Source organism: Mesoplodon bidens (assembly GCF_964165515.1).
Source record: "Mesoplodon bidens genome assembly, chromosome: 12".
In the NCBI taxonomy this organism is placed as follows: Eukaryota; Metazoa; Chordata; class Mammalia; order Artiodactyla; family Ziphiidae; genus Mesoplodon; species Mesoplodon bidens.
In genome coordinates, this window is record NC_138168.1 from 60805302 (window position 1) to 60818263 (window position 12962).

The 12962-nt window shown below is 32.5% G+C and overlaps 1 protein-coding gene across 1 annotated transcript in view; it reads left to right on the top strand.

Annotated features, from left to right (window-relative positions):
• Window positions 1–12962, top strand: part of LAMA2 (laminin subunit alpha 2) — a 611700-nt gene that overhangs the window by 268718 nt on the left and 330020 nt on the right. The window contains exons 9-10 of the mRNA XM_081251375.1: window positions 2527–2626; window positions 12607–12767. Coding sequence (XP_081107501.1) covers window positions 2527–2626; window positions 12607–12767 — 261 coding nt within the window. The remainder of the gene's footprint in view (window positions 1–2526; window positions 2627–12606; window positions 12768–12962) is intronic.

Below are 12962 nucleotides of genomic sequence, written 5' to 3' on the forward strand. Positions count from 1 at the left end.
TTTATACCTTGTTAGGACAGATTAATAAAAAGCTCAGGGTGTTTATCTAACCTTTCCAACTTTGTTGATAAACTCTCATTTCTGTTCACTTTATGGTGTGTAGAATGGAAAATTTTACTCAGATCATTTAGCTTTCTAGCTGTTGCTATCCATTGGGCTCCTTGGATTCCCCTGATTTAATGTACAATTAAAGGATCAGTTAAGAATTGAGGGGTATTGATATGCAAATTTTGTTGTTACCCTTATATGAACATGGATCTCATCTACTGTATTTTCTTCTTTCAAATCTCAAATCCTTCTAATTTCTGCCTGCTTCTGATTATTATCCCAAGTCCTCAAATGTTTGATTTTTATATTTTGTCCAGAATTCATAATTGTCATTTGTGTGCTAGACCTATACAAGACACTGTGCCATCATTAAAACTGGAAGCTTGATCAAGTTGTTATTACAAGTTATTAAGTGAATCTGAGCCTAGATTTTGGTATTTTAACACATAAAAATACGTATGCTATATTGTGTTAAAAATTCAAATCTTTCAGGTTCTTAAGGGTAGAAATCCATGTGTTTTTATGAAGATATAGAAAGAAAAGTTTTGTGCACTGCAAATTTTATAGCTAAATAACGTATCTCTATGATATTCTTAAAATTATTGCCTTAAAATCTAATTTTAGATTTATCTCCTAAATACATACATTTAAATGTTAAAATACACACACACACACACACACACATATATAGCGGTGCTTACTTTGAGGATTGATTAGTAATCTGATTATTTGAATAAAATTAAAAATCAAGTATAAAGTAGATGAATTTATAAAATCTCTTATGTTAGAACTTGTTCCTGATCAGCAGTCTGATTCAGGCAGATTTTCCCAATTACCACAAAGAAGGATAACAAATTAAGAGGCTTTGGTTTACTCAAGATCATCATTGGAATCATAAATCATATTTATAAGAGCTAAGAATTTATCCTAAAGAAATTTATTGCTATATGCCCACAGAGAGTTTTGTTTTGTTTTGTTTTTCTTCATGTCTTGGTTTTCTCTTGGTTAGAAAGCCCTTCTCCCAATTCCACTCTCAAATTGCTACTCATATTTCAAGCTCCAGTCTAAATGTCACTTTTTCTGTGAAACATTGCTTGACTTCATTGTGTTTTTACTCTCTCTTCTTTTGCCCCAGAACGCTCTGCCTGTGTGTCTGTTTTATCACTTTGCACATTCTATTTAATCAATATCTTTCAAGTCTGCTATTCCTGTAAGCTTCTTTAAGGCAGAAATCAGGGCTTATCTGTGCTTTGCAAAGTCCTTACTTCATAATAGGAAGTGAATGAATGGGTCTTTAACAAATGATGATTTTGAAACTGATCTGTGGATATAGTTGATTGAATTCTATCAGACATGTAAATATTTCTCTACTTGTGAAACTTTGATTTATATTAGCAAAGAGGTTTTCATTTATCAATTAAACCTAGATATATACATATAAAACTGTATTTTTTGGGAGAAACATATATATATATACTTATATACACAATTTTTTGTATATATTCAGAGTATTAGTATTTCCTAGGCAAAGAATTTGTTGATTTTTTTTGTTCTCATTGCATCTTGAAAATATTGTATATTTGGTACATTAGCACAGTCTAGGTGTGTTTAATTAAAATATTCTAATTAAAAACTACTAGTTGTACTGTTTAATGTATGTGAGGAATCTTATGAGATGCTTTATATGTTATTCCTCTTAATTTTAATTTAATAACATCACTAAAGTTTCTACTATTATCCTCATATTATCAGGAAGTAAGTAAATTGCAGGAGGCCACATAAGCCAGTAAGTGGACACAGTGGGATATGAACTCAAGCCTTCCTAATTACAGAGCCTACATTGTTTCCCCCCAGATTATGCTGCCTCCTGAGAAAGTCAAATTTTTAACGTAACTATTTAACATCTTTTTCAAGCACCAAATATAAATTTCTATTTAATTAGCTATATCACGATCAATGTAAAAAGTTTTTGAAAAATTAATTTGGGGAAAAATTACTAATTTTGAACTATGTTGTAATAAAACAGTAAGGTTTTACTATGGAATGTATATTTCTCTAATATTCTAATGTTCTCTATATAAGCAAACATTGTTCTTTTTGTTTGTAATGATAATGATACTGTGATTATAAAAGAAAGAGATGCATACTGAAATGTGTAGGGATTAAAAGACTCTTTATTTGGGATTTTCTTTAAAAACTTCAGCAAAGAATAAAACGTGATGAATCATATAGCAAAATCTTGATAATTGTTGAATCTAGGTAACAAATATTTAGTAGTTTATTATACTATCCTCTTTATTTCTGTGTATCCACTTAGATGAAATTGATTTTAGAAAATGCAAACATATAATAAAGAAAATTTCTTATATTATCATTTTCTAAATATAATTTATTATCATTTATTAAAATGTTCTTTAAAGGCTTGCTGAATTGAAAAATTTAGTGTTTTTAAAACAGAATTTTAATATATTTTTTTAGATATCTCCAAATTTTCCAAGACCATGCCAGCCATGCCATTGTGACCCAGTTGGTTCCTTAAATGAAGTCTGTGTCAAGGATGAAAAACGTGCTCAACGAGGTGAGAGCTATAGTAGAAGGCCATTGTTCTGATGAAAGGACAACTAAAGCCAAGTGTGATTATTTTCAGAAGAACCTGTTGCAGTAAATTTCATTCATGTAATAAATTTATTCTTTTTTTTTTTTTTTGGCTGCGTTCGGTCTTTGTTGCCGCGCAGGCTTTTTTCTCTAGGTGCGGTGAGTGGGGCTATTCTTTGTTGCGGTGCACAGGCTTCTCATTGCGGTGGCTCCTCTTGTTGTGGAGCACAGGCTCTAGGTGCGCAGGCTTCAGTAGTTGAAGCATCCAGGCTCAGTAGTTGCGGCACGTGGGCCCCAGAGCATGTGGGCTCAGTATAAATTTATTTTTACAGCTATCAATGTCCCCTACAGGAAGCAGTTTTTAATTCATCTCAATAATTATGTTTGTTTAATTATACTTTAAAAGCAAGAAAAGTTGAATCATTTGTTTTGCATTAGTATACATGTGTATATACATATATATACACATATATACATATTTACATATCTATATATATATATCTTCTAGTCTATTATAAATCTGTGGTGTATGTAATTTTTTGATGTCTTGCTATTTATTATATTGCTTTATAGCATGTATGATTTCTAGGGTGAAATGACAGTGTTCATTGAGGGATGTGTGTGCTACAGTGGGAAGAGCGAATAGATGAGATCACAGATTGAGATGTAGTTAATAATACAGAAAGCGAGAAGTCTACATAAAGGACTGTAAAAGGCGGTAGGAATGAGTTAATGAAGGGAAAGAGGCTGACATTAGTTTAAGACAAAACCTTTTTTGAGGATTGAAATTCACGATGTACTCCAAACATTAAGTAATCAAATGCCAAATTAACTCTTTGATGTAAAATGTTTAGGAACTACTTCCAGGAAAGTTGCTTGCCAAAGTAGAAAATTCATTGAATATATCTGGAACTGTTTCTTTATATTTCTAAGACTGGATTCTTCTCTTCTGTGGAAAGACTAAAATAAATCATGGCTCTGCTATAGGCTTTTTCCCCGAAAGACCTTCTATTTAAAAGACTGGCAATATTTCTTTGGCACAGTTTAGCTTACCTGCTTTCTTTACAAAACTATTTTATTATCTGTTTAAGCCTTACAGTCTTAAATCTTAAAAGATTAAAAAAATGATTATTTAAAAACTCAAATGGTGAATTATTGATGTCACTTTTCATTTTATGGTCCCTTATCTTTTTATGGTAGCAACTAAATCGCATTATTTTGAGCAATGTAATTTAATTTTATCCCCTGAGTTTAAAATGATAGGTATTTTGTTGTTGAAAAAAGTGACTAAAAAAATAGAAAAGTAGAAAAATGAGTATTCAATGCAGTGGTAATTCAGCATAGTACTGTTATTAACATTTGTGTGTTAACTTTACATGATGAATTTTTCCCCATATCTGTTCGTTTCTCTGAAATCTGGTTTTAGCTCCTGAATAGAGTACTCAACTTTGAATAGATATTAAGATTGTTTCTAAATTTTGTGTATTTTAACCAATGCTTTAATGAAGATCTCTGGATATAAATATTTTTCAATTATTTTTTTCCTCTGTGCTCTAAATTCTTTTTTCCAAATTGTGGTATAGTTGATGTACAATATTATATAAGTTACAGTTGTACAAAATAGTGATTTTTCAATTATTATTAAAACAACACATGGTCACATAAAATTTTAACAGTAGGGAAGGGAATAAAATAAACAGCAAAGTGTCCTCTTCAACTTATTCACCCCTAGTCTCATTTCCAAATTTAATCACACTGATCCTTTCCTCCTATTAAGTTCTTTTGGAAGAACTTATCTTTCAAACAATATCTGAACAATATTCTTAGTATTTTTCATCACCATTAAATATTGCCCACTGACTGTCCATCTTGGAACACAAACATTTCATTCATATCACCTTCTTCCTTCTTTCTACCATTCATATCTTTTTATAATTTTTTTCTTCTACGGTATTTTTACCATGTTAAATAAAAAGCTTAAATTCCTAGTTTTTGATTTATTAAAGTTGGGCTTTATCCCTTGAAGTCATACTACACAAACTTAGAAAAAGAGCATCCTTACATGCTCCCCTGATCTTCAACCTACTTGACAGTGTCTGTCAATTGCATCTTCACCTTTTCAAAAATTGTGTAGAGATATTTGGTTCCAGGCCAATAATTAATTTTTCTAATTTTAAATTGAAGCAATAATCAATATTTGTAATGTTATAATTAGATCTATTTTATTCAATATGGACTTGAGTTGAATAATTAGACATATAACCGTGATACATTTTTCTCTTCCTGTTTAGTCTGATGATCTCTTTAGGAAACAGTCTCAGATGTAGTCTAATGATTTGGATTTCTTAGTCAGAATGAGTAACCAGATCGTGAGAAATGATGTTCAGTATATCATTGACATTAACCTGATGGCTAGAGAAAAACAAATATTTTGTGTGTGAATTTTCTGTTTCCTTAATTTTCTTTTTGGTGTAAGGTGGGTTTTTTTCCTCCATAGATTTGTAAGAGCTCTAATAGTATGTCATATTTGTTATGAACAATTTCTAGATTTTCTTTGTGTCTCATTATTATAGATAATTTTTAATGTATATAATTTAACAATTTTTATGTAATAACCTATGAAAATTCAGAAAACCCACTTTAGCTATAATAATGACATGCTAAAATTATTATGCATAGTAATATTTTTCTATTGGATTTCTTACATGCCTTTATAATCCTAAAATTCTTATCTACTCCAAGTTTAGACAAATTGTTTATTTCTTTAGTTTTTATTTCCTATTATTCTTCCAGTTTTATTGAAATATAATTGACATACAACACTGTTTAAGGTGTTCAGTATAATAATTTGACTTTCATACTTCATGAAATGATTACCACAATAAGTTTAGTGAACCGTTCATCATCTCGTATAGATACAAAATAAAAGAAAAAGGAAAAAAATTTTTCCTTGTGATGAGAACTCTTAGGATCTACTCTGCTAACAACTTTCATGTATAACATACAGCAGAGTTCATTATATTAATCATGTTGTACATTACATCCCTTGTACTTACTTATCTTATAAATGGAAGTTTGTACCTTTGACCACTTTCATCTTGACCACTTGATTTCTTTTTATGATACTTAAGTCTTTAATCCATCTGGAATTTATTTTGGTATATTTTATAAGAAAAGTTTCTAACTGCATTTTGTTTTTCTAATAGTCTCTTTTAATTCACCTATATTTAATATTATTTTTGTTTCTTTAAACATATTAAATACAGTCCCCCGTATCCCTGGGGGTATGTTTCAAGATTCCCAGTGGATGCCTGAAACTGCAGATGGTACCAAACACTGTATATACTGTGTTTTTTTTTACTATACAGGCATACCTATGATAAAGTTTAATTTATAAATTAGACACAGCAAGAATAACAACAACTAATAATAAAATAAAACAGTTATAGCAATATACTATAATAAAGTTATGTGAATGTGGTCTTTCTCTCTCAAAATATCTTTTTGTACAAATTCCATGCCTTTTTCATCTTAACCAAACACTTATCATGCCCTGTGGTCAAAACTTTTACAATTTGAGGTGCAACAGCAAAACTATCACAAATTTCTTTTTCCTTCTTCACAATTTCATAGACAGATGATTTGTTCTTACGGTAGACCTTAACAACCTCAGCATACAGTTTGTCTTTCTTAAGTTGAAAAATTTCATCTTTTCACTTAAAGGAAGCATTTCATGGCTTCTCTTTGGCATATCTGAATTGCCAGTATCACTACTCATATTTTGGGGCCATTATTAAGTAAAATAAGGGTTACTTGAACGCAAGCACTGCAAAACCTTGACAGTCAATCTGAAAACCAATATGGCTACTAAGTGACCAGTGGGATGAGATATGCTGCAAAAAGGAATGATTCACATCCTGGGCAGGATAGAGTGGGATGGTGCAAGATTTCATCACTGTACTCAGAATGGTACTTGATGTTAAACTATGAATTGTCTGTTTCTGGAATTTTCCATTTAATAATTTTCGACTGTGTTTGACCACAGGTTAACTGAAACCATAGAAAGTGAAACCGCAGATAAGAGAGGACAGCTCTATGTTTACTTTATAATTTGTATCTGTTACTAGTATTCTCTGCTATCTATTTGATTCTGCAGTTTGATTTTTCTGCTAAGTCTTTATCAGGGCCTTGTTTTCTTGTGTGTTTCATGATTGTGCGTGTGTGTGTGTGTGTGTGAGAGAGAGAGTGTGTGTGTGTGAGAGAGAGAGAGTGTGTGTGCACATACCTGTGTATTTTCTAGTTTACCCTTTCAGGAGTCTTGAGTTTATATGTAAAGTTCTCTGATATGTCCTCCTAACTTGAGTAGTACCTAGAATTTGTCTTTTGTTCCATAAAACCATGCTCCATGCTCTAGACTAGTTAATCAGAATTAGTCAACTTCAGGAAAGACACTGGTTTAAGGACTGGCTTACCACTCTAGAAAGTAATTCTTTTAGTTTCTGATCTCCAAGGGGTTTCTCTATTCCATAACAGCACAACCATTTTATATATCTCTCTCTCTGCTAACTGTCTGTCTTTAATTTCATCCTGCATAGTCAAGTATTCTGAACAAGGAAGTCTTTATGGACATTCACTTCATAATATTTCCAGAAACAAACATTAATAGACATTGTTTATTACTTGCAGTATTTCTGCATTTTGTCTCAAGGTCTGGAGATTTTAACATCAGAAACAAATATTAATTTGGGGGAATGCGTCTGCAACCTTTAATGAACGGATTTCTTCTCCATTTGACTTATACATATGATTAAAAAAATAAATGTATTAATGTTAAACGATACAGGCATACCTCAGAGATTTTGCAAGTTCAGTTCCAGACCACTGTAATAAAGCAAGTCACACTAATTTTTGGTTACCCAGTGCATATAAAAGTTATGTTTACACTATACTGTAGTCTCTTAAGTGTGTAATAACATTATGTCTAAAAACACCGTACCTTAATTAAAAAAGTACTTCCTTGCTAAAAAATGCTAACCATCATCTGAGCCTGTAGTGAGTTGCAATTTTTTGCTGGTGGAGGGTCTTGCCTTGATGTCAATGGCGGCTGACAGATCAGGGTGGTGGCTGCCGAAGGCTGGGATGGCTGTGGCAATTTCTTAATATAAGACGCCAGTGAAGTTTGCCATATCGATTGATTCTTCCTTTCATGAACGATTTCTCTGTAGCATGTAATGCTATTTGATAGTATTTTACACACAGTAGAATTTCTTTCAAATTTGGAGTCAATCTTCTTAAGCCCTGTGGCTGCTTTATCAACTAAGTTTATGTAATATTTAAAATTCTTTGTTGTCAGTTCAATAGTCTTCACAGCATCTTTACCAGGAGTAGAATCCATCTCAAGGAATCTCTTTGCTCATCCAGAATAGGTAACTCCTCATTCATTAAAGTATAACATGAGATTGTGGCAATCCAGTTCCATCTTCAGGCTCCACTTCTAATTCTATTTCTCTTGCTATTTCCAACACATCTGCAGTGACTTTCTGCACTGAAGTGTTGAACCCTTCAAAGTTATCCATGAGGGTTGGAATCAACTCCTTTCCAACTCCTGTTAATGTTGATATTTTGGCTTCTTCCCATGAATCTCAATTGTTCTTAATGGCATCTAGAATGGTGAATCCTTTCCAGAAGGTTTTCAATTGACTTTTCCCAGATCCATCAACAGAATCACTATCTATGGCAGCTGTAGCCTTATAAATGTATTTCTTAAATAATGAGACTTGAAAGTCAAAATTACTTCTTGATCCATGGGCTACAGGATAGATCTTGTGTTAGCAGGCAGGAAAAAAAAAACATGAATTTCATTGTACATCTCCATCAGAGCTCTTGGGTGACCAGGTTCATTGTCAAGATGATCAGTAATATTTTGAAATGAGTCTTTTTTTTTGAGCAATAGTTCTTAACAGTGGGCTTAAAATATTCAATAAACCATCTTAAACAGATGTGCTATCATCCAAGTAGGGTAGATTTAGTATAATTCTTAAGGGCCCTGGGATTTTTGGAATGGTAAATGAGCATTGACTTCAACTTAAAGTCATCAGCTGCATTAGCTCCTAATAAGAGAGTCAGTCTGTCCTTTGAAGATTTGAAGCCAGGTGTTGACTTCTCCTCTTTAGCTATAAAACTCCTAGATGGCATCTTCTTCCAACAGTTGCCTGTTTCATCTACACTGAAAATCTGTTGTTTAGTGTCCTCACCTTCGTGAATTATCTTAGTTAGATATTCTGTATAACTTGCTGCAGCTTCTTCATCAGCACTTGCTGCCTCACCTGACACATTTATGTTATGGAAATGGCTTCTTTCCTTAAGCCTCATGAACCAACTTCTGCTAGCTTCAAACTTTTCTGTAGCTTCCTCACCTCTCTCAGCCTTTATAGAATTGAAGAGAGTTAGGGCCTAGCTTTGGATTAGTCTTTGGCTTAAGGGAAGGTAGTGGCTGGTTTGATCTTCTATCCAGACCAATAAAACTTTCTCCATATCAGCAATAAGGCTGTTTCACTTTCTTAACATTTGTGTGATCACTGAAGTAGCACTTCTAGTTTCCTTCAGGAACTTTTCCTTTGCATTCACAACTTGGCTAACTGGTGAAAGAGGACTAGCTTTAGACCTTATTTCAGCTTTTGATATGCCTTTCTCACTAAGCTTAATTATTTCTAGCTTTTGATTTAAAGTGAGAGACATGCAACTCTTCCTTTCACTTGAGCACTTAGAGGCCATTGTAGAGTTATTAATTGGCCTAATTTAAATATTGTGTTTGAGGGAACAGGGAGACCTGAGGAGAGGGAGAGAGATAGGAAATGGCCAGTCTGTGAGCAGTCAGAACACAACCAACATTTATAGATTAAGTTTGCTGTTTTATGTGTGTGTGGTTAGTGGTGCCCCCAAACAATCATAATAGTAACATCAAAGCTCTGATTGCAGATCACCATAGCAAATATAATAATAATGAAAAAGTTTGAAATATTGGGAGGATTATCCAAATGTGGCACAGAGACACAAAGTAAGCAGATGCTGTGGGAAAAATGGTGCCAGTAAATGTGCTCAATGCAGGGGCAAAACATCAATGTGTAAAAAACAAAATATCTGCAGAGCACAATAAAACAAAGTGAAATAAAATGAGGTATTTATATTACCAAAATAAATTCTACTAGGTCATCATGGAAGGTCCTTTTAATTTACAGTACTTTAGGGTTCAGCTTGGTGTTTATTTTATTTAGGATTTTCTCATCTGGATTCATATGTTAACTTGTTCCTGGCTCTGACACCTGCCAGCTGTGCTACCTTGGCAAATCACTAAATTTCTGTCTTAGTTTCCTCATCTGTAAAGCAGGGAAGATAATAGGGTCTACCTCATATTGTTATTTTGAATGTTAACTCAATTAGCATATGTGTAGTGTGTAAGCAAAGTGTAATGCCTAGCATAAAATAAATGCTATTTAAATATTACTTGTTATGTTTATTTTGTATTATCTTTGTTAGATTTTTATATCATGTATTCACTAGCTTAATAAACTGAATTACGTACCTCTCTGTTTTTTATATGCTCCATAAGAGTTTCAAACTTTGAAAACACTGTAAAAATTAACTGGTACTGAAATATTTGTGGGAATTCTTTCATCATTTAACCTCTTTTGATATCCTTAATTAGCTTTGTCTAAGTTTCCCTTTTTTTGCTTCCTTTTCTTTTTGTTTATGTTTCAAATCTACCTTTTCTCCCAGGTGTTCATTTTGGTTTTTTAAATTTTTTGATAATTACATGAATTAAGTTTTAATTTATTTACAATTTTAAAAATAATGGAATATTTAAGCCTAAAAGTTTGGTTTCAGTTTTTCAACATCCAATGAACATTGTTAAGTTACTTTCTTACTGCTTTTATATTCTATTTAAAAAACTATTTGATCTGCAATTGAAGTCTTGATTTTCTTTTTAACCTAAGAGTCATTAGGAAGAAATATTTATTAATTTTTAGTGTCTGAGTTTTGCATAAAATTCTATCTTCATGTTTGATATTCATAATTAATTTAATCCTAATTTAATGTAGCATTTGGTACAAATATAGAAGTAGCAATTTATGTTAAGAAAATAAGCCTTAAGGGCTTCCCTGGTGGCGCAGTGGTTGAGAGTCTGCCTGCCAATGCAGGGGCCATGGGTTCGTGCCCTGGTCCGGGAAGATAACACATGCCGCGGAGCGGCTGGGCCCGTGAGCCATGGCCACTGAGCCTGTGCGTCTGGAGCCTGTGCTCCGCAACGGGAGAGGCCACAACAGTGAGAGGCCCGCATACAGCAAAAAAAAAAAGAAAAGAAAAGAAAAGAAGCCTTAAATAATTTCTGCTTTGAGAAATTGAACATTTTTGTGGATTAGTTAATGATAAGCTACAATAAATATTTATATGCCATTTAATATACAATTCAACATTATTAGATTATTCAAATTTTTGTGTTTTGCTTTTTACTAATTCATGTGTAAATATTTAAAGTTGGTAGGTTAATGTCATTCTCAGCCATTGATTTTGGGGCAATTTTTCTTTGATTTCCAATATCTTTCATTGTCTATAATTTTTTGTACTTCTAATTAGTGCTTATTTGGAGCATAAATATAATAACTTAAATTATGTTTTTATTGTACCTTTAATAATGTAAACAGAGAGCTTGTTCTATTGAATTATTTTAATTGAATTCTATTTTGGCCCTCATTAATACTACTACAACTGTTTTTAATTTTCTATATGCTTTCCTAATGTATATTTACCTTCTTTTATTTTTAATATTTCTTGTCATTTTGTCTATTTCTTGTGAACATTACACACACATATTTTTAATTGAAAGAGTAAGACTAACTCACTTATGTATTGCTAGTATGTATGTTTGGCACTCTTTCTGTCATTGTTTTATGTTTTCACAGCATAATGTTTCCTTGCTTTTTTCTCCCTTCTTTTGTTTTTTGGGTGGACTATATTTTACTGATTTGCTCTTATATTTTTCCAGATTTTGAAGGTCAATAACTTGTATTCATTCATGTGTTTTTTTTCTATTTTTCTAATCAAAGACAAGAATAAAAATTGTCTTTTGCATTTCTCTATTTAAAATGAAAAAGCAAATTTAAACGGCTATTATTTCCCTCCTCTATTCCTTTTTATCCCCCAAATATGTATTCCCATGAACACCCTCAGTCTCTTTTAAAAATTTACTTTATTAAAGTATAGTTGATTTACAATGTTGTGTAAATCACAGCCAAGTGATTCAGTTATAGATATAGATATAGATATAGATATAGATATAGATATAGATATATACATTCCTTTTCATGTTCCTTTATATTATGGTTTATCACAGGATATTAAATATAGTTCCCTGTGCTATACAGTAGGACCTTGTTGTTTATCCATTCTGTATATAGTTTGCATCTGCTAATCCCAAGCTCCCAGTCCATCCTTCCCCCAACCCTCTGTTGCTTGGCAACCACAAATCTGTTCTCTAGGTCTGTGAGTCTGTTTCTATTTGGTAGATAAGTTCATTTATGTCATATTTTAGATTCCACATATAAGTGATATCATATGGTATTTGTCTTTCTCTTTCTGACTTACTTCACTTAGTATGATAATCTCTAGTTGTACCCATGTTGTTGCAAATGGCATTATTTCATTCTTTTTTATGTTTGAGTAATATTCCATTGTATATATGTACCACATCTTCTTTATCCATTCATTTGTTGATAGACATTTAGGTTGAACACCCTTAGTCTTTTTTTTTTTTGTACTTAGTGATGTTGTACTTAGATGATTGTTGTTAGGTGTTTTTTTCAAGTAGTATATTTTTACGCCCAAGGCACTTTCCCATCTTGTGATAGTCTGAGGGGGGTTATGAGTCAGTTAGAAAATATTGATATGTGTCTCATCTACCATTAGGTCTGGCACCTGGGTCCTGTCATTGCAAACCTGGCTTCAGAGGGGTGAGCTGCGATCGGTGTGCCAGAGGCTACACTGGCTACCCAGACTGCAAACCCTGTAACTGCAGTGGTGCAGGGAGCACAAATGAGGACCCTTGTTTTGGATCCTGTAACTGTAAGGTATGTTGTTTATTCGAGTAATGTCCCATTGTTTAGAGCAAAGGTCATTTTTCTTGGTTTTTCTCATATATCTGCAGGCATTAAGCAATTGGAACTTCTGTAAATCTCTATTCTCTATTTTATTGGTGGCATTCCTGTAAGTGTCTTTAGAACCAGGTTCACTGCAGCAAGACATATGCCATTTGTCTAAAAACC